We start from the raw sequence: 23,108 nt of genomic DNA on the forward strand, positions 1-23,108 counted from the left end.
CTGCTGAGACACATCCCAAAGCACTTGAATGAGTTCTTTTTTTCTTCCAGTGCCAGCAACATTTATTAAGCAGGCATGTGGGGCAGCCAGTCAGTCCTTTAGCAGCACGTGAAGCACCAGTTCACCTCTGTGACTTGCTGACATTGCTCGAGCCATTCAGAGAGCCAGTGCAGACACAATGGGCCAAATGGCCTCCTTCTGCACTGTAATGATTCTGTGAGAAATTTGGACAGGATACCAGGAGGACTACCAGCTGTTCTTTGAAATGATTATATTGGAGTGTTAACCCACATCCGAACAGGAAAGGGTCTTGGTTTTAAGTCTCACCAAAGTGGACAATGCAGAGCTCCCTCCGGACTCGAGTGCAAGTCTAGCTTATGTGTTTGAAGTCCTGGTGTGAAGTTTAAACCATGCACATCTGACACAGTGGCAAGAGAGATATCACTGAGCCAGGCAAAGAGGAGCTGCTAACTGTGAGAAGGATAGGCTCTCCTGGTGATAGAGGGATCAGTATTAATTAAAAGCAACACCTTCAACACACTAATCATTTCAGCAGCACATGCATCTTCAGTTCTAATATCACACAGTTTGTGAGTGATGACTTGAAGATTCTTGTACAACCATCATCTCCCATCCAGTTTAAGTTGAGTTCTGTCACCATCGAGTCTTGTGTGATAACCTGCCGATCCTGATCTCTCTCCCCCAGTCGCATCTGTCACCCATGCACTGTATCTCTGATTAAAATAACCCAGAATTTACAGTACCTTCTGGTGCCACTGCCAATATCCCTTTTACAAGGTTACAAGGTTAACATTAGGTAGGGGCTGTTAATTATATATTAATTGGGTGTTTGATTGTATTGAGGTGGAGGGTATTAACTGGGGATTCACCTGTGCTCCAATATAGACTAAAACTATGTTGTTGTGTTGATAGCGCACAATGTATAATGTGTGTCTCTAAATAAAAGCTTGTAAGTGTATAGAGACTAAGGTCCAGTTCTAGCCTGCACTGCCTGGCTTCCTGAGTTGTAACACGGGCAATGCTGGCAAGAGCAGATTTATCACTCATCACCAGTTGTCTTGATTTAGTGGTGGTGGCCGCCTTCTTGAAATGCTGCAGTCATTTGGTGAACACACCAAATTTGTTATAGTCTTCATCCAATTCTGTCAGTTAAAGTCATCTCCAAATTTACCTTCCATTCCACAATCATTGGAGGCTGTTTAATACACACAGCCAGACAGATTTGCATTTATGTAGCACCTTACCCCCAACACCGGACATCCCAAAGCACTTCATAGCCAATGTCACACTTTTGAAGTGTCGTCACTGTTGTAATGTAGGAAACGCAGTGGCCAATGCACAGCAAGCTCCCACAAACAGCTCTCTGATTTTGACCAGATAATCTGCTTTTTGGGATGTTGATTGAAGGATAAATATTGGTCAGGATGCCAGGAATTACTCTCCTGTTCTCCTTCAAAATCACACCGAGGGATCTTTAACACCCACCTAAGAGGGCAGATGGGACCTCGGTTTAATGCCTCCTCCAAAAGATGTCCACCTCCAAAGGTGCAGCACTGCCGCAGTACTGCACTGAAGTGTCAGTCTTGATTGGAGTGGGACTTGAACCCACAGCCTCCTGACTCGGGCAAAGGGGAAGCTAGGTAAGCAAAGGAGGGGGGGAGAAAGTGACAGACGGCTGAGTTGGTAAGGTTAGATGAAAGGGAGAGCTCGTGTGGAGAATTGACGCAAGGCATAGGCCATTTGGGCTAAATAATCTCTTTCTGTGGCATGCGTTCTGTGTAACTCAGGTATCAGTGTTGTCTTTTGCATGGTACATATTGTGTGTGTATGCTGTATTTCCCAGCTCCTGCTCCCTGGGTTGAAAGCAAAGGGCGCAGGTGATTTGTCCTTTAAGAAGCAGGTTCTTTCGAGGCCATTTATTGATTTGGCTCCTTTACCTCATGAGCGAGACTGAGCTGTTACTGCTGCTTCAAACGAAAGAAAAGCTTTTAATTTCCCACTTGATTTTCTCCCCTCTTCTCTCCTGACTCTCGCCTGAGATGCAGTTTCCTAAGTGCTGGCCAATTGCTGAAATCTCACCGAAGTGGCCATTTGTGTAGAAATTTGGTTGGACCATACCTGGAATATTGTGAACAGTTCTGGTCTCCATATTATAAAAAGGATATAGAGGCATTGGAGAAGGTGCAAAAAAAAAAAGGTTTATTGGAATGATACCAGAACTGAGGAGTTAACCCTTTTATCAGGAAAGATTGAAAATATTGGGACTCTGTTCACTGGAAAAGAGTCAACTGAGAGGTGACACAATAGAGGGCTTCAAGATGATTAGAAGGTTTGATAGGGAAGACGTGGAGAAGATGTTCCCACTTGCGGCTGAGAACAGAACTAAGCCTATAAATATGACATATTCACTTGGAAGTCCAGTAGGGAATTCAATAGAAATTATATCATGGTTAGACTGTGGAACTTGTCACCACTAGGAGTAACTGCAGCAAATAGCATAGCTCTATTTAAGAGGAAACTAGATAAACACCAGGGAGAAGGAATGGAAGGGACATGTTGATAGGGTTGGATGAAGTGGATGGGAGGAGGCACGTGTGGAGCATAAAGGCTGGCCTGAGCCAGTTGGGGCAAATGATCTCTTCCTGTGCTGCAAATATTTTGTAATTTTGTTGGGTTGGTTTAAGTGGCATGCGTCAGTTGGCTGGGGTGGGGCGGGGTGAGGGATCACAAGGTGCCAGTGGAGACTGCTTGGAATTGGCTGGGTTGCTGAAGCACTGTTCACGTCGCTGTGCTGGCACAAACACACCAGACGACAGGCCGGCACCTGTCCACGTTCTCTCAGTGCGGTGCCTGAACTGCCTTGACAGCACCTTGACTGCCTGAAATATACAGCAAGGAGCCATTTTGTGAAGCTTTGTTCTCAGTGTGGAACCTTGCCAGAACAGAGTGCGGGTAGCAGAATGCCATCACCCTATTTCCATGCACCCATCTAGCGAGACTTCATGATGGGATTAGAACACCAACAACTTGCATTTATATAGCCGCTTAAACACACTAAACTTACAGAATACTGAAAGGCCTGGATAGAGTGGACGTGGGGAAGATATTTCCATTAGTAGGAGAGACTAGGACCCGAGGGCACAGCCTCAGAGTAAAGGGAAGACCTTTTAGAACAGAGATGAGGAGAAACTTCTTTAGCCAGAGAGTGGTGAATCTATGGAATTCATTGCCACAGAAGGCTGTGGAGGCCAGGTCATTGAGTGTATTTAAGACCGAGATAGATAGGTTCTTGATTGGTAAGGGGATCAAAGGTTACGAGGAGAAGGCGGGAGAATGGGGTTGAGAAACTTATCAGCTATGATTGAATGGCGGAGCAGACTTGATGGGCCGAATGGCATAATTTCTGCTCCTTTATCTTATGGTCTTATAAAGCATCCCAAAGAACATCCTAGAAGTGTTTGCAAATAAAACCCTGATGCCAGACCACACAGGGAGATACTAGGACAGGTGAACAAAGACTTGATTAAAGAGGTAGGTTTTAAGGACTGTCTTAAGGGAGGTGAAGAGGTTTAGAGAGTGAATTTCAGAGTTTAGGAATAAGGCAGCTGAAGGTAGGACTGCCAATGGCTGCCAAATGGAATTCAGGGATAGACGAAAGGCCAGAATTGGAGGAGTGCAGAGGTTGCCAAGTGTTGTGGAGCTGGAGCAGGTTTCAGAGATAGGGAGCGCCAGTTAAGGTCATGGATAGATTTGAAAACAAGGATAAGAATCTTAAAATTGAGGTGTTGCCAGAACGGGAGCCAGTGTATGTCAGTGAACACAGGGCAGTTGGCTTAATGGGGACTTTGTGCAAGTTAGAATATGGGAATCAGAGCTTGGGGTGAGCTCAACTTTAAGGAACCTTGCAAAATTATCCCTATATTCTTATGTATTTTCCCGGCGTGTTTCCACGGCAGCTCATTGAGCTGGGGTCTGGTGCAAGAGCCTCATTTGTCACATCTGTAACTGTATCAGACGCTTGGTGAGAGTAAAGCCCAAGAGAACAAACAATTCCAACCAAATCCGATCTGCATTGATCTGTGCAATCAGCCCTCAGCACCTCAGGTTTAGAGACGCTGCAAAATTAGGTAGTGTCTCTGCTCCCCCACTTTCGACTCCATGTCAGAAGGTTCAAGTCCCACTCCAGAGTCTTGAATCCAAAATCTAGGCTATCAGTCCATCGCAGTACTGAGGGAGTGCTACACTGTTTGAGGTACAGTCTTTTGGATGTGACATGAAACCAAGGTTCTGTCTGCCCTCTCAAGTGGACATTAGAGATCCCACGGCAGTATTTTAAAGAAAAGAAAGGGAAGTCTTCCTGATGTGCAGACCATTATTTATCCCTCAACCAACATCATAAAAACACAGGTCATTGTCACATTGCTGTTTATGGGAGCTTGCTGTGTGAAACTCAACTGCTGCTATTCCCACATTGCAATAGTGATTACACTTCAGAGTACTTAATTGGCTGTGAAGCGCTTTGGGACTTGTTGCATGAGGCCATGAGAGGCGCTATATAAATGCAAACTCCTTCTTCCTTTCAGTGACACCTGCTTGGAATGAGCACGTGTGAAGTGAGCAAAGGTCAAACATCCCATAGTCAAAAAGGCTAGCAATGTCCGCTCTCTGAACTTGCAGCTGCAGAATGGGCTCTGGGAAGAGGCTGCCAAGTAACCCTTTCCTGAGAGAACCCAGGCTAGGAGGAGAGAGGTAGTAAGAGAGGGAGGAGGAGAGGAAATAAAGCTGGAGCGGGTAAAAGGGGAAGAGTCCTCACGCTTGATTTTAATTTCTCTTTGAGTTAAAATTTATAGCTTAATGCCTCGTGTTTGCTTAAACAAAGGCCTATTTCATTCTCAAGCTTGCTTCTGGTCTGTCATGAGCGGGGAGATGATGAACAGTTAACAGCATTCAAATAAGCAAGATTTAATTAATACTGTAAGGCAGGCATTTTTTGTGTGACTGCATTAAAATGCAATTCTTTCCATATTTTAATTGGAAGTCACACTTGCTGTGGAATGACTTACACCTACTGCTAAGGATTGTGACAGGATGTAATTGCACAGGTCAATCTTCAAAAAGCTTAAAATTATGTTGTTAGTACTTGGAGTAATTAGAAATGTTCAGGTGATGCAGCACCAATTATATATTAGGGAGATGATGGAACTTTTGAGGGGACTTTGTAGCTGTTAGAGTTAGCTTAGGGTGGTTCACAGGCAATTGGGTCAAACCTGTATCAGAGCTTGCAGCTCACTCAGCATTAAGGCAAAATGGACAGTCGGCTGTGGGGGGGGGGAGCTGCACACCCTCGTGATGTTCTGATTGTACACGTTAATGGCAGAATAGTCAGGAGGTCAGGGGTCAGGTGTCCTGACCTCATTCTGCTTGCTTGGTCTGCCTTTCTTTTTAATCCATTCACAAAATGGGAGTGTTACTGTCAAAGCCATCTTTTATTGCCCGTCCCTAATTGCTCTTGAGAAGGTGATGCTGAGCTGCCTTCTTGAATGCAACTGGGTGGCTTCCTAGACTATTCCAGAGGACAGATGAAGTCAACCACATTGCTGGGCGTCTGGAGTCATACTCAGGCCAGACAGAACGAGGATGGCAGATTTCAGATGGCAGGACATTGGTGAACCAGATGGATTTTTATGACAACTGGTAGTTCCATGGTCACAATTACTGCTGCTAGCTTTTTAATTCCAGATATATAATTAACTGAATTTAAACCCCCCTGTTGCTTCAATGGGATTTGAACTCATGCCTCCAGGTCTTTAGACTGCAAGTCCAGTAATATAACTGCTATGCCATTATATCCACAAGAAGAGTTAGGGCCAGTAAATGCACATATACTGCCAGAAAATATATATCTGCAATCTATCTGTCTATCTCAATATCTCCGTATCTACCTTTATTTGCCTCTCCTGTCCAGCTGTCTGTCAATCTATCTATCTCTCTCTCTCTATCTCACACTTGATTTCTCTCCATCACTCTTTCCCCCCTCTTTCTGTCTCTGTCTCTCTTTCTCTCACTCTGGCTTTCTCTCTCTCCAACTCTCTATCCATCTCTGTCTTTTCAGCCCTCTCTATCCATCTCTACCTCTCTCTCTCTCTCTCTCTCTACCTATTTATCTAACTCTCTCACTCATTCAATATCTGGGGTTGAGAGTAGCTTTAGCTGTCCCACTTCAAATTGCTATGAATATTTAAAAAGTGTGAGTGAAATTCAGCCATTTCTGGCTGGCATTTAATTATTTTTGTGGAGGGAAATTTGCATATTGACCTGGAGTGGAAATTGACGAACAGTCGAGAATCTGAAAACTTCTCTCATCCACAGTAATTAACCTGTAATTAACACGGGGACGTTTATAGTAAAGAGAATCCATCACCTTAAAGAGACATGGCAGGTTAAACACAGCTCTGCCATAGAAGCAGAAGTATACAATGTGAGTTGCAATGTATAACACGCCTGTCATTATTAGACAATCTGTCGCCCGACTTGTCGTGAGAATTGCCACCAAAGATATGCCTTCAGCAAGGAAACCAGGCTCCTCTCTGTGCGGTGCACTTCACCCAATGGCACAAGAGCCTTCGGGGAGACTGGATACTTTGAGAATCCTCCAATGGATCAGTTGATGAACATACTGCCCCAGGTGGAATCAAGCCTTTCGGGTCTCTAAGCCCCTGGGCTGGATTTTACATGCCCCCTGCCAGGTGTTTTCGGTGGGGAGGGCATGTAAAGTAGGGCAGGTGTCCACCCCGCCACCTTCCCACCCACCCCTGGACTCACCCCTGTAGGACTCACCCAATCTGATTGGCCGGCGGCTCCCGAGGGCAAGACTGCGCTCCCCAGTGAGGAGCAGAAGTCCCTTATTTTAAGTGCATCAGAGCTGCAGGGCGGGCAGGCATGGGGCCACTTTCCTTCCGGGGGGTGTCAAGCCGCCCAGCCCACCCCCACCAGAGTTTTCTGCCCCCTGACTTTCACCTCCAGGCTGTCCACATTCACCAAACTTGGCCGGGATAGTAGCAGGAGCGTCCCGTTTGGGCTAGGAATGCAGGGCAAAAAAAAGAGTCAACCAGGACCCTGACTCTTGCCCAAAAAGTGCATTTGTGCAGCAATCGGGTGCGACAGGGTGAGAATTGTGACGTTCATAGCTCATTAAGCAGCACGGGCTGCTTGTGGATTCACCCCTGAGCACTGGCCAAACACTTAGTGCTTGCCCAGGGAGCTGTACCCAGGCACGGGGTGGAGAGCAGGGAAGATACTTGTTTCTTCTGTAATCCTAAAAAAAAAATCACCTACCTGGGCAATTAAAAGATAATTATTGAATATTTCATGAAACACGCTCCATTGATCTCCTTGGAAGCTGATTAAGTTATTAGCAGAGGGGAAATGTCTCTTGCTGATAGTTTTAGCACTTCTGTGGTTTGAAAGGCAGGTGGGCGTCTTGCCCTTGTTTCGCTTGTTGGGTGTAGGTGCTACAAGCCAACCATCTGATATTCCCCTCACCCACTTGGCACAGGACTGATTACACAGTCTCTGCTTGGTGAGAATCAATGACCACATCAACAATGACTTACATTTATCTTGCACTTTTAACTTAAAAAAAAAAGGCCCCCAGAAATAACTTGAGGCTGAACCACATCAGGAGGTATTAGAACGGGTGACTAAATACTTCGACACCAGTCAGATCATGTCTGATAAAGCTCCAGTGAATTGCCTTGAGATATTTTACTACATTAGAGGTGCTATATAAATGCAAGTTGGTGTTCATCTCTTGTGGCTAATCGGCGACACTTCTAACATCATATCAATATGGAAGGTTTGATATTGTTAAGTATAAAGTTGCCCAAGATGCATTTTTAATCTCCTTTCTCTCAACTTTTGTCTCTTTTCATTTTAGGACTGAATCTGTGGCAGAAAAGATGCTTACCAACTGGTTTACGTTCCTGCTGTATAAATTCCTTAAGGTAAGATTATAAAATGGCCTCTCCTCAGTCTATTTTCTCTCATCAATTTTGTTTCCTTGCAAGTTCATTCCGTGAGTTGCAGCCTGAATATTTCTCAGGGGGATGGGGGTGAATGGAAAGACATTGGTTTTTTCACAAAATCATGCATTATGCTGCTTAGAGATAAGCTAGTTACCTGAGGAATGGCTGTTGTAATTCTTTTCTAAAGTAGAGGCTACATTTTTTCACATTACTGACTTCTTTGCTTGGGATTTTACGTCCTAAGAATTTAAACCTTAAACATTCACTCGCTCCGCCACCGGTGTGCAGTGGCAATAGTGTGTACCATCTGCAGGATGCGCTGCGGCATCTTGCCAAGGGTCCTTCGAAGTGCCTTCCAAACCCACAAAATCAATTAGAAGGGAAGCAGGTACTTGAGAACACCAGGACCTTCCCCACGTTCCCCTTCAAGTCACACATCATTGTTAGTTCATCACCACTGGGCCAAATCCTAGAACTCCTTCCCTAACGGCACAGTGGGTGTACCAATGGCACACAGACTGCAGCGTTTCAAGAGAAGGCCCACCACCACCACCTTGAGGGTAGCTAGGCATGGACAATAAATGCCAACCTTGCCAGTGATGCTCATATACCCAGAATGAATTTTTTTTTTTTTAAAGTTGACCTCTGGCTATAGTTTTAGGCTAAGGGGTGGTAGATTTAAATCAGAGATGAGGGAGGAATTATTTTTCTCGAAGGGTCGTGTATCTGTGGAACTCACTACCTCAGAGTGCAGTGGATGCCGGGACGCGAAATAAGTTTAAGGAGGAGATAGACTGATTTTTAATTAGTAACGGGTTGAAAGCTTATGGGGAGAGGGCGGGAAATTGAAGTTGAGGCCGAAATGAGATCAGCCATGATCGTATTGAATGGTGGGGCAGGCTCGAGGGGCTGAATTGCCTACTCCTAGTTCTTATGTTCTTATGCTCTCTGGCAATGTAGAGTTACAGAGAAAGGAAGGTGACAATTTATACGAAGATTTATGCTCTAGAAGGAGCCAAATTCATTATTATAAGTGCTTTCTCGTTCTGTGGATGTCACCGGTCCCTCAGTTAATTAAATTGTGCCCTGTACGGATTGAGTACATGCCCCAGAAAAGTCCTAAATTTGAGTCATGCAGAGATGGCTGAACTCAGCCCAGTAAATGATCCTGACAATTGACCTCAGTGCTCATCTGTGTTAAGGAAGGCGAGTAGACCAATCAGGGTTGTGCACCTTTGTGAGCAACACTGGAAAGTATACCCGGCTATCGGATGATGACAGAATCGGCCTCTGAAGTGGCGTCACCCAGGGGCTGACTGACCTGCTGGCATTCATGGTCCATTCTTGCATACGAGTCGGGCAAAGTGCCCGAGGGCAGCATTAGGCATGGTATGTGAGAGAGAGAGCATCTCCCAGAGAGGTGGGGAGCAGCTGCAGAATGGGAGCGGTGGCCCATAAAGCTTTCACTTAAAGGTGATGAACCATCTCCAGATTAGATTAGTGAGGTTAAAGATTAATAAAGACAGCAGTAGTTTATGCATTTAACCACTTGATTTGCAGCACTGTTGGAGGTGCTGCCTTTTGGAAAAGATCGTAATCCAAGAGCCTTGTCTGCCCATCCAGGTGGACGTAAAACCTCATGTTACTATTTAGAAGGCAACAGGGCAGTTCTTGCCAGTGTCCAATTCTTCAATTGCACTGTTAATGTATTGGCTCAAATCAAAAATATCTTTCTAGGTGCCGGGGTGGAAAGGGTGGAGCTGTACAGCACCACTCCTCTGCTGAGGTAGTCTACAGTCACACTGAGTCAAGGCGGTCCCCAAGGAGGTCACTTTTAAAGGATCATTTTCCTTTTGTGAACGGATGTTGGTGAGAAACAGACAGTAAAATTTCTGGTCTTCGTAGAACAAAGGCAGCTAGCTAGTTATGACGCTTAAACCTCTTTAATGGTGAATGCGGAACAATTAAATTTGGAGAGGCGTCCGCATCTGTTCACAGCTGAGTAGAACTCATATTACACTCAAATGGACCAAATCATCTTCCTCCATTCCCAAAAGTGTTGTCTCCTCACTGGATTTTATCAAAACCTGTTTGGTAACGCTCCTGTGAAGCATCTTGGGATGCTTTGAGACATTAAAGGCCGCTATTTAAATGCAATTTGTTGTTAATAGGGTGCCGTGAGCACCATCTTCCATCTCGTGGTCACTTCTGAGCCTTGGCGTTAGGTGCTAATGGGCTTTAGGACTGTGTCTAGTATTGTGAACCGAGCCCTGTCCAATTTCCTCACCGACATACATCTCCAGCTGGGGTTGCCTGGCTGCGATTAGGAGCAGGGAGCTTGTCCATTCAGTTTCCCCTCCCCAGTGCAGTGGCACTAAGTCTGTTTGTAGATTGTTCATTCTTATCTTACTGAAACATATAAAATCCTGAGAGGACTCAACAGGATGGATGTTGAGAGGATGTTTCCCCTTGTGGGGAAGCCTAGAACTCGGGGACACATTGTAAAAATTAAGGGTCTCTCATTTAAGACTGAGGTGAGGAGAATTTTGTTTCCTCAGAGGACCATTCATTTGTGCAATTCCCTTCCCCAGGGATCAGTAGAGGCTGAGTTACTGAATGTATTCAGGGTTGAGTTAGACAGATTTTCGATTGACAAGGGGGTCGAAGGTAATGGGGGTGGTGCAGTCAGGTAGGTGGAGTTGAGATCACAATCTCAGATCAGCCATGATCTTACTGAATGGTGGAGCAGGCTCAAGGGGTCAGCTGGCTAACTCCTGCCCCTAATTCTTCTGTTCCTCTGACACCCCACCTCCGAGTAACCCAAATCACACAATCTGGGCTCTATGTGGGGTATACAGTGCAGTAACCCGCGGGCACTGCAAGAGCGCTAGATAGCGCTAGATGGAGAAACTGGAGAAGCCGGGATTGTCCTCCTTAGAGCAGAGAGGGCTAAGGGGAGATTTGATGGAGGTGTTCAGAACTGCTCGAGTAAGTAATGTGAAACTGCTTCCAGTGGCAGAAGAGTCAACAGTCAGAGGGAGCAGTTTAAGGTAAGTGACAAAAGAACTAGAGCTGAGTTGGGGGAAGAAAACATTTACATATTGCTCTGATCCGGAATGCACTGCCTAAAGGACTGGTGGAAGAAGATTCAATAATAACTTTCAAGATAATTGAATAAATTCTTGAAAAGGAAGATTTTCAGGGCTATGGGGAGAAAAAAGCAAAGGAATGGGATGAATTTGGTAATTCTTTCAAAAAACCGGCACAGGCTTGTCTGGGGACTTTTTTCCTATCCCTCTTTGGATGCCCGCCCATTGATGCCAGCCTCATATCTGACCCTCTTCAGCTACGTTTCCACATGGGGTATGGTGGCGGGTGTGATTATATCACCAGGCTAGTAACCAGACGGGGCTTAACTGGGTGGTTCTTTCAAAGGGCCAACATAGACACGATGGGCCGAATAGCTGCCACCTGTGCTGCCTGATTCTATTTGGTGATTGTGATGAGGGTTGGGGGGTGGGTTTGAGAGGAAGATGGGTGGGGCTGATGAGGGGTTGAGGTGGGGGTGCTGGGCTTTGTGGGGGGAAAAGGACCATTCTATGTAGAATGTCTCCGAAGCTCCGAGTTGACGGTTGTCCTGACTGTGCAGCTGTCCTAATGCCGGCCGCTTTCATTTTCTCATATCAATCAGGAATGTGCAGGGGAGCCTTTGTTCATGCTTTTCTGCGCCATCAAGCAGCAGATGGAGAAGGGACCAATCGACTCAATCACAGGAGAGGCACGCTATTCACTCAGTGAGGACAAGCTCATCAGGCAGCAGATAGACTACAAGACGCTGGTAAGCTCAGAATCCAGGCATGAAATGGGGAACGAGATGGGATGTGAGAGGGCGGGGCTTGTGGGCCGTGGGGGGAGATTAGTGTGAACGGGTCAGGAGATAATTGGGCTAATTTGAGCAGGATATTCTTGTTGAGATGGGACGGGTTCTAATATGTCCCCGTGTTAATTACCTCCAGCTACATTGATGAGAGCAGTCACTGTGGAGCTGTCAACGTGCTATAACAACATGGCCCAAGAAGGGGCAATCAAGTTTTCTTCTCTCCACTGGAAACACGAGGGAAAAGATTGGATGTGTGGTCCCTTCATTTTCATTTACACCCCTCCCTTCCTGTGGTTAATTCCTTGCTGGGTGGGGTGCGATGAGAGCACACTTCCACCAGCATTGGTTGGCCAACAGTTCCCTAGCGCAGTTGGCCAAGCGTGAACTGCAATGGTCAGTGTGGGCAGCTGTTGGACTGTAAAGGCTTTCCAGCTGAGGCAGATGCTGCTCTCAGCCCCAAAGAGCCACACCTGATGTGTACTTTCCAGCAGGAGGTGCTAGATAGAGAAACTGGAGAAGCTGGGATTGTCCTCCTTAGAGCAGAGAGGGCTAAGGGAAGATTTGATGGAGGTCTTCAAAACTGCCCGAGTAAGTAATGTGAAACTGTTTCCAGCGGCAGAAGGCTCAACAGTCAGAGGGAGCAGTTTAAGGTAAGTGGCAAAAGAACTAGAGCTGAAATGGGGGAAGAAAACTTTTCCATACTGTTGTGATCTAGAATGCACTGATGTAAGGAAGAAGATACAATAAATTCAATGAATAACTTTGAAGAGAATTGAATAAATTCATGAAAAGGAAGATTTTCAGGGCTATGGGGGGAAAAAAGCAGAGGAATGGGATGAATTTGATCACTCTTTCAAAGAGCCAGCACAGGCACAAAGGGCTGAATGGGCTCCTTCTGTGCTATATCATTCTATGTTAGCAGCATAGAAACCTAAGCTTCTCGCCTTCTAACTGAGGATCACCAAGACCTATTGTAGCCTCAGCCTGAGATGCCCAATCCAGGGGTCAACACTTGAACCTGCATGGCATATTTGGCTCATTGACTCAACTTGCTGAATCACTTGGAGGGGTGGAGGGGAGCAACCTGAGTGCTTATCTTTTGTTCTTGGCAGTTGAACATGTTCTTGAGGTAAGTCAGGTCCTCCCCATCTTCTGGAAGGCCAGCTGGAGCGAACTTACAAAAAACCTGCAAAAGCTGCAAGAAAATACAGAAAAATATTGGAAACGCTAAGCTCCAGCAAAGCTCAACGTTTGGTATATGAGGCCCATCCTTTTGTCAGAGCCTGATTAGGAATACAAACATGTCTTTTCCAACAATTTCTGTTTCTTCTTCCAAACTCAAGATGCTTGCTTTCCTGCCAAAATCCACTTTTGATTAGAACCCATTTCTCTCTGCTTCACTCTCAAGATGGCCCCAGCTCCATATAATTAGATGGCTTTGCAGCCAACCATAGATTAAAGAGAATGAGTCAGGCTGTCAAGGGAAACAAAATGAAGTTCTTCTGAAGTTGCTGTGTGTGTGTGTGTGTGTGTGTGTGTGTATGTGGAAAGAAGAGGAAGGATGGTACTAGATGTGGTGGCTGGGGTATCCGCATCACACATGAGACTAACTGCTTCCAAATATAGACTAAGAATTCATCACAACAGATGGGAATATGGGACCCTCATTGTAATGGGTGTGTAATATTTGTCAGAGTAGGACCCTCACTGTAATGGGCATGTAGCGTTGGTCAGAGTGGGACCCTCACTGTCGTGGGCATATAATATTGGTCAGAGTGGGACCCTCGCTGTAATAGTTGTGTAATATTGGTCAGAGTGGGACCCTCACTGTAATGAGTGTGTAATATTGGTCAGAATGGGTCACTTACTATAATTGGTGTGTAGTAGAATATAAATTATAATTGGTAAATTGAATGTGGCTGTTCATGAACCATTTAGGGCTTTCAGGAAATGACATCACTGTAGTAGATCATTTAACATTCAGTCAGCAAACAAGACAATTATCAAAATTCAGATCCAATCACTGCAACATTGACATCTGGATACCAGAGCGGGAAAATTGCCAACGCTATAATCTTCCAAGGGGTTTAGGGATATTTTCTGTCTCCCGTTCTTTACTCAAACGCACTTAAGACTAATTGTTAAATGGGCTGAGGTCAGATAACTTTGCACAAACCCCAGGGATCGAAGCTCAGCCCTTCTATAAACCAAGGCCTCATCTGCCCTCTCAGGTAGAGATAAAGGACCCCAAAGTCACTATTAGCAAGAAGAGAAAGGGTATAATGCCCACGTGTCCTGGCCAATATTTATCTCTCAACCAACATCACTAAAAATAGATTTTCTGGTCATTATTCTCAGTGGTGTATGTCTGCCTGTCTGTCTGCCTGTCCGTCTGCCTGTCTGGCTGTCTGCCTGTCTGGCTGTCTGCCTGTCTGTCTGCCTGTCTCTGTCTGTCTGCCTGTCTCTGTCTGTCCGCCTGTCTCTGTCTGTCCGCCTGTCTCTGTCTGTCCGCCTGTCTCTGTCTGTCCGCCTGTCTCTGTCTGTCCGCCTGTCTCTGTCTGTCCGCCTGTCTCTGTCTGTCCGCCTGTCTCTGTCTGTCCGCCTGTCTCTGTCTGTCCGCCTGTCTCTGTCTGTCCGCCTGTCTCTGTCTGTCCGCCTGTCTCTGTCTGTCCGCCTGTCTCTGTCTGTCCGCCTGTCTCTGTCTGTCCGCCTGTCTCTGTCTGTCTGCCTGCCTGCCTGTCTGTCTGTCTATGAGATAGATTGCTGTGCGCAAATTGGCTGCTGCTTTTCCTACATTACAACAATGACTACACTTCAAAAGTATTTAATTAACTATTAAACATTTTGGGATTTTGCTGAGGTCATGAAGATGTTATATAGAAGGGAAGACTTGTATTTAAATGACTGTATTTTGTGGCTGACGCTGTTACCAATTGAACCACCAGTGGCACTATAGTGTTCTGATAATGACATTGATGTTTCGGCAGAAACCATCACCAGATAAGAGTCCTGTAAATAATCCGGTAACTTATTTGTAGCCTGTATAAATAATTAAAAGTAAAGAAACATGACAGTTTAAAGGATACTGTAATCCTGAATGATCACCCTCTTGGGCTGATTATATTTCAAATCTAACAGGAAATTGGAGTGTCAGTGAATGAAGTCAAGAACACTGGCCCAGTCTAACACCACAAAGAGTCATCACTGGGCCAGGCTGATTTTGTAAGTGGAGTAATCAACTCTGATTGGATGCATTCCTGAAGGTTGACCTCTCACCTTCAGCTGAACCCCTCTCCTCCTCCCTGCTTTCGTTGTTGGTCACCCAACACATCCACCCTCACAGCACTTTGCCTAGATCAATTAGAAAACAATTAGACTCTTCATCGCCTGATTGGATGATTCCTGACCGTCAGTCAAACAACCAGTTTTCCATCGTCAATATTTTTTATAACTAATTGGCAAAAAGTGTTTTAAAAAAAAACCTCTCCGTTTTTTTTCAATGCTTCTCTGATTATTCTCCTGGGTTTCGTTTGTAGCAATGCCCAAACCTTTAGATCCTGAGACTCCAGGCCAGTCCACCTGGAGGCCTGTGAACAGGTCACCCATTTTTCCAAGGCCTTGATTTAAAATGGGACAGGAGATGGGAAAACAAAAACCCGGCAAAGGAGAGGCAGAGGGAAGGAAAATAAGAGGAAGTGATGGACTTCCGTCAATGGCTGAACCAGTAAAGTAGGAAACATGATCTCAGCAGATAGGTTTCTATAATTGCCTTCAGTGCCCTGGGGCAGTGAGGGGGCAATATCAGGCCAATGTTCCCTGGCTGTTGGTCTCCAGGTCCCCCCTTGAAAGTCTTTGTGAGTAGACATTGGCTGAAGGCAGTATAGCTCTGGTCCATTGCCCATCGGTGCTTGACTGCCTGGGATCACATGGGACATTGTGACAGGTTGTTGGGACTCGTTTAACAGCACTTGAAAATGGGTTGGCGTCTTTAAGGCAGGGCGGGGAGGTGGTGGGGGGAGGGGGCAGGGGCAGGGATGGTGGTGTGTTGTGGTGGGGTGCGGTCCCTCGAAGAAAAATCAGTTGAACCAGTTGGAAATATCAACTGATCATAACTGATTTCTGTTAAAAAAAATAACAGGTCACAAGTAGTTTTAACTGAATGCAATTGGAATACTGAGATAATAATCGGAAACCAGTTGGTATCCACCCCCTTTCCAGTGGGTTTTAACTGGGACCATTTGAATCTTACTGGAACTAGTTGACTTGTTTACTGAATATATGAACATATGAACATAGGGCAGGAGTAGGCCACTCAGCCCCTCAAGCCTGCTCCACCATTAAATAAATCATGGCTGATCTGATTGTAATCTCCTGCCTATCCCTGATAACCTTTCACCCCCTTGTTAATCGAGAATCTACCTAGCTCTGCCTTTAAAATATTCAAAGACCCTGCTTCCACTGCCTTTTCAGGAAGAGAGTTACAAAGGCTCGTGACCCTCTGAGAGAAAAAATTTCTTCTCACCTCTGTCTTAAATGAGTAACCCCTTATTTTTAAACTGTGACCCCTACTTCTAGATCCTCCTAGAAGAGGAAACATCCTCTCTGCATCCACCATGCCAAGACCCCTCAGGATCGTAAAGGGTTTCAATCAAGTCACACCCTGCTCTTCTAAACTCCAGTGGATACAAGTCTAACCTGTCCAATCTTTCCTCATAAGACAACCCTGAATTCCTGGTATTAGACGAGTAAACCTCCTCTGAACTGCTTCTAATGCATTGACATCCTTCCTTAAATAAGGAGACCAATACTGTACACAGTACTCTGGGTGTGGTCTCACCTGTGCTGGGTATGACTGAAGAATAACCTCCCTACTTTTGGTTCAACTGTATAACAGGGAGTGGAATTTCCAACTCTAGTTGGCCATATTCCTGGAGGTTTCATCATACAATGACTCCCCTCAGCCAGTCAAACAGCTTTTCATCCCCATCTCTAATATTTTCATAACTAAGTGTTCAGAAACATAATTTGTTCGCCTGTGTTTACTCACAGCAGATTAATCTTTAGTTTTTGGAGTGGCCAGGACAGTCCTGGAGGCTTGACAAGCCTGGGGGGGTGGGGGCATGGGGGGGGTGTGCGGGCTGGTTGTGTGGGGTTGGGGGGGGGTGGGGGGAGAAGAGAGTGGAGGGGAAGAGAAGAGCGATGAATGACTTAAATTAGAATCAGCTCAACTCCCTTGCACCGTGAAGGCCAATTGTGCCTTTAAGATGCCGAATGCTTTTTTCTTGTCCTCATAAGTAAGACAGCTGTAGGAATTGTCTGGAATTACAGATGGAAGATTGTGATAACCTGATATCAGAATTTACTGCTCCACTACACAACACTGCTAAGGATGAGCGAACTGCTCAGTTTAACTTGTTCCTGCAAGGCTCGAAATGGAAAAACACGCCTCCCACAATTTGTTCAACTCAAATAACCTGGCTTCTGGATGCTTTCAGTTCAGATGAAACATAAAGACTGAAGCAACACAGAATAACAAACTCAAACCTGCTCTGGTTTAAAGAAAGACAAATTAGGAAGTGAAGGAAGCATGAAGCAGGTGAGGCAGTAACTGAAGGAGAAAGGACAGATGAAGATTTCAGAGACAGTCTCTTCAGAACCGCACCCTGGCCCAGTGAAATATTAATCTGCTTGACTATTTCACATGCTGCCTTTCTACCAGTCTGCACCCATTTCTCTTTCCATCTCCTTTAATGATACCTCATCCAACAATTCTATTGCCTGTTCACCTGTCACCCCCTGTGCTTGCTGATCTACCATTGGCCACTGGTTGGACAATGCCTCAATTTTAAAATTCTCACCATTGTTTTCAATTTCCTCCATGGCCTCGACACTCCCTATCTTTGTATTCTCTTACAACTCTACAACCCTGCCAAGATCGCCACACTCCTCCCTGTTCCGCCTCTTGCACATCACTGATCTTCATCGTTTCACCATTGGCAGCCATGCTTGCAGCAGGCTCAGCCCTCAGCTCTGGAATTCAACACTGGCGTCTACCTGACAATGTGGAAAATTGCCCAGTTAGATCCGGTCCACAAAAACCCAGCCAATTTCCACCCCATCAGCCTACTTTTGATCAGTAGCAAAGCGATTTGAAAATATTGTCGACTGTGCTATCAAGAGGTACTTCCTCAGCAATAACCTATTCACTGCTGCTCAGTTTGGGTTCTGCCAGGGCCACTCAGCTCCTGACCTGATTGTAACCTTGGTCCAAACATAGACATAAGAACTGAACTCCAAAGGTAAACTGAGAGTAACTGCTCTTGACATCAAGGCAACATTTGACTGAGTGTGGCATCAAGGAGCCCTGGCAAAACTGGAGTCAGTGGGAATCAGGCAGAAAGCTCTCCGCTGGTTGGATTCATTCCCGGCACAAAGGAAGATGGTTGTGGTTGTTGGATGTCAGTCATTTCAGTTCCAGGACATCACTGCAGTAGTGCCTTAGGGGAATGTCCTTGGCCCAACCATCTTCACCTGCTTCATCAGTGATCTTCCTTCCATATTCAGGTCAGCAGTTGACATGTTTGCTGATGATTGCACAATGTTCAGCACCATTCACGACTCCTCAGATACTGAAGCAGCTGTGTGTCCACATGCAGCGAGACCTGGACAATATCCAGGCTTGGGTGAAAAGTGGCAAATTACATCCACTTCTGGCATTAGCGTTGCTGAAACCCCCACTATCAACATCCTGGGGGTTAACATTGACCAAAAACTGAACTGGACCAGCATATGAATAGTGTGGCTATACAAGAGCAGGTCAGAGGCTGGGAATTCTGGGTAGAGTAACTCGTGTACTGACTCCTAAAAGCCTGTCCGCCCACTAGAATATACAAGTCAGAAGTGTGATGGTAAACTCTCCATTGCCTTGATGGGTACATCTCCAACAATATTCAAGAAGCTCGACACCATCCAGGACAAAGCAGCCATTTGATTGGCACCCCATCCACCATCTTAAACATTCACTCCCTGCACGACCAATGCACAGTGGCAGCAGCATGTGAACCATCTACAAAATGCACCACAGCAACTCATCAAAGCTCCTTTGACAGCATCTTCTAAGCCCGTGACCTCTACCACGTAGGACAAGGGCAGCAGATGCATTGGAGCACTACAACTTGCAAGTTCCCCTCCAATAGCACACCATCATGACTTGGAACTATATCACCTTTCATTCATTGTCGCTGGGTCAAAATCCTAGAATTCCCTTCCTAACAGCACTGTGGGTGTACCTACGCCACAGGGACTGCAGCGGTTCAAGAAGGCAGCTCACCACCACCTCCTCAAGGGCAGCTGGGAATGGGCTGTAAATGCTGGTCTAGCCTTTGATATCCACATCCCGTGAAAGAATCAAAAAAAAAATCACTTCCTAAACCTCCCCACTTCTCTCCCTCTTTCTCCTCTTTTAAGCTGCTCTTTAAAACCTACCTCTTTGTTTAAACGTTTAATCATACGAATATAGGAAAAAACAAACTAGGAGCAGGAGTAGGCCACTCAGTCCTTTCAGTCTGCTCTGCCATTCAATAAGATCATGGCTGATCTGATTGTAACCTCCTGCATACCCCCTTGCTTATCAAGAATCTATCTGGCTCTGCCTTAAAAACATTCAAAGACCCTGCTTCCACTGCCTTTTGGGGACAAGAGTTCCAAAGACTCACCGAGCCTCAGAGAGAAGAATCCTCCTCATCTCTGCCTTAAATGGGCAAGCCCTTATTTTTAAACAGTGACCCTATTTCTAGATTCTACCACAAGAGGAATCATCCTCTCTACATCCACCCTGTCCTGACCCCTTAGGATCTCCAAAGGTTTCAATCATGTCACCTTTTACTCTTTTAAACTCTAGCAGATTCAAGCCTAGACTGTCCAACCTTTTCTCATTAAACATCCCACCCGTTCCAGGTATTAGTCTAGTAAACCTTCTCTGAGCTGCTTCCAATGCATTTACACCCTTCCTTAAATAAGGAGACCAATACTGTAGCTCCAGATGTAGTCTCACCAATGCCCTGTACAACTGTAGCATAACCTCCCTACTTTTGTATTCAACTCCCCTTGCAATAAACAATTACATTCTATTAGCTTTGCTAATTACTTTCTGTACCTAATAACCTTTTGCAATTCACGCACAAGGACACCCAGATCCCTCTGCATCTCAGAGCTCTGCAACCTCTCAGCATCTGGATAATATGCTTCCTTTTTATTCTTCCGGCCAAAATGGACAATTTTACATGTTCCCACATTATATTCCATTACACTCATCTGTCCTAATATCTCCTTTTATGACTTGGTGTCAAATTTTGCCTGATCGCGCTCCTGTGAAGCACCTTGGAACACTTTGCTCTGTTAAAGAGGCTATATAAATGTAAGTTGTTGTTGTTCAGTTGTTATCGATTTGTGTCTAAGGGTGTGACCTTATGCTGCGGGAAGGCAGAGGAGAAATGCTCAATGTGCTAATGCACAGTTCTGCCCTCTGCTGTTATGACAGAGCTGTCAGCGTGTTTGAAATGACCTAAAGGGTTTGTATGCTGATGTCCCACTGTGTTCTCTATGCTCATGGCTGTGTTTAGATAAAATTTACAGTCACTCATAAACTAAAGAGCCAGGACGAACATGGGCTGCTTGCTCATGGCGCTAATGGACTTGTTTCCTTCGCATTGTAAGAGAGCAGGATCTGTGTGATAGTGTATTCACACTGCCAAAACTGGTCCCTTCATCCCAAGGGAAATAAAGGAAGACTTCCATTTCTCTCGTGTCTTCCACAAACGTGTGGCAAACCAAAATACTTCACAACCAGTAGAGTACTTTTGAGGTATAACCGCTATTGTAATGTAGGAAACGTGGCAGCTAATTTTCATGCAACAAGTTCCTGTAAACAGCAATGAGATAACTGGCCCAAAAATCTGATTCAGTTGCTTGAGAAATAAATATTGGCCAAGGCGCCAGGGAGAACTCTCGGCTCTTCTTTGAACATGGAATCCTTTCTTTAGCAGGCAAAAGAGGCACATAGTTTAACATTACATCTAAAAGACAGCAACCTCCGGCAGTGCAGCATGCCCTCAGTGGACGCTTCACTGTACAGAAGTCCTTTTTTTGGAGTGGAGTTTGGGCTTTCAAACTGAGAGATGAGAGTGCTGCTACTGATGGAGCTACTTCCAACACTCTATTTATATGACATTCCTTGCTTGTAGGAAAAGAGCTCAGGGCACACTCCCTTGGGGAGGACAAGGAAGCATTTGGCACTGAACATGGGGAAAGGATGGGGAACTTGAGACACAGTAGAAAAGGAGAGCTTTTCCAGAGAACCTTTGAAAGCTGAGTACGAAGTAGGTAGAGGTGCAGTGTCAGAGGAGTGAAGGGTTGGAAGGTCAGAGGTTGTCTCAAAATTGAAGATGATGCAATGCAATGGAGCAATTTCAAAACCAGGATGACCGCAGAACGGTAAACCCATAGAAAATGTAACTCTGTGATTCTGCCGATAAAAGGAAAGAACTTGTATTTATGTAGGGTTCCTCACAACCTCAGGACAGCCCAAAGCACTTTGCAGCCAATGAAGTGCTCCTGAAGTACAGTCAATTGACAAATTAGCAGCCAATTTGCACACACGGTCCCACGAACAGCAACGTGATGGTGACCGGATAACCTGTCTTTTTTTTTTATTGATTTTGGTCGCAGCTAGTGGTTAGGACACCGGGGAGGACTTGCCCAATTCCTCTGTATAATAGTGCCCGGGATGTTTTATGAGATGACTTGGTTGGGAGGCAAGACTTTTGTGCTCAAGTCTCAGGCCTCGAACTGATGACCTTCTGACTAAGTGATGAGAGTGCTTCTCACCAAAGCTGCGGCTGACAACAGGATAAGGGAGCCAGGCCCAGCATTGTAAACGAGACCCAAGAACGCAAATGCCCTGTGACCAAATAAAGATACGGCACCATCAGGACTGAAGAACAATTAGAAAGGGATAAAATATAGAGTCCGCGCACTAAATCAACTACTGGGACCCTTTGTGCTGCCTTGATGATTCCTGCTCTGGAACTAAAGCCTGTTTAATTCTACTGGCCTTGCACCACAGGGTTTTGTTTGTTCTTATTATTTGTCTGTTTCCTTTGTTTCTTTTTTTAAAAAAACTCCTATAAATTTGTCAGATGAAAGCAACTAGCACACATGTAAAAGCAGCAGGCTTACAAAATGCATCTGCTCCTCAGTTTACAGCCATCAGATCATTTACAAAGGAACTGGAGCATTTGCACTTTGGTTTCTGAAGAGAAGCCTGTGCTGACCTGCTGAGAGTTGCATTTTATATTTCCTTAAATCCTTTGTGATGCAGATCCGCTCCGGGTTGGGGGGGGTGGCGCTGGAGGGAGCGGAGGGAAGGGAGATAGGGGTCCTGGATCTGCAATCTCTCAGACGCTGAAGATTGGTTCTGTGCAGTGACAATTTAATTAACACCTGACTGGATCATGCATTCTAATGACTGTAATGTTGGTTCGTATTTTATCCTCGTGAGAGTCTAGGGACTTAATGGCTATTGTTATGGCTGAGGATTGGCAGTGATGATTGAATGGCGAGTTGAAATCGTTAGTTTGAAATGCTATCGGCAAATAATAAAGTGGCATTTGTACCAATCTGTGAAATTGAGTGTTAAATTCTTATGATATTTGCTTTTTCATTGCTTTGCATTTGAAAAACCATATACGTGTGACTGGGATTTGCACTTAATATTTTTACTCTTCCCCAGTCCACTGGCCTTTTTGAATCCTAACTGGCAAGAATCTCCCTCCAAATCTGGCATTCAGCTGGAATTTCTGATTCATTCCAAAGCTTGATATCACAATCGGTTAGAGTCAGAACAGAAAATACCAGGGATGAAAGGCCAGCATTTTAGGGAGGCTATCAAGGCCTTGGAGCGCGTGCAAAGGAGACTTGCTAGGGTGATACGGGGAATGAGGGACTTCAATTCAAAAACAGAAACAGAAATACCTGGAAAAACTCAGCAGGTTTGGCAGCATCGGCAGAGAAGAGCACAGTTGACATTTTGAGTCCTCATGACCCTTCAACAGAACTAAGTAAAAATAGGAAAGGGGTGAAATATAAGCTGGTTTAAGGGTGGGGGGGGGGGGTGGTTGTTGGCA

At 45.3% G+C, this 23,108-nt stretch overlaps 1 protein-coding gene across 3 annotated transcripts in view; it reads left to right on the forward strand.

Annotated features, from left to right (window-relative positions):
• The window catches only part of plxna4 (plexin A4), a 701,383-nt gene that overhangs the window by 632,926 nt on the left and 45,349 nt on the right, over positions 1-23,108 (forward strand). For all 3 annotated transcript variants that reach the window (XM_041202720.1, XM_041202719.1, XM_041202718.1), the window contains exons 23-24: positions 7,958-8,024; positions 11,737-11,883. In XM_041202720.1, coding sequence (XP_041058654.1) covers positions 7,958-8,024; positions 11,737-11,883 — 214 coding nt within the window. The remainder of the gene's footprint in view (positions 1-7,957; positions 8,025-11,736; positions 11,884-23,108) is intronic.

The sequence above is a fragment of the Carcharodon carcharias genome, chromosome 13 (genome assembly GCF_017639515.1).
Source record: "Carcharodon carcharias isolate sCarCar2 chromosome 13, sCarCar2.pri, whole genome shotgun sequence".
Classification (NCBI taxonomy): domain Eukaryota; kingdom Metazoa; phylum Chordata; class Chondrichthyes; order Lamniformes; family Lamnidae; genus Carcharodon; species Carcharodon carcharias.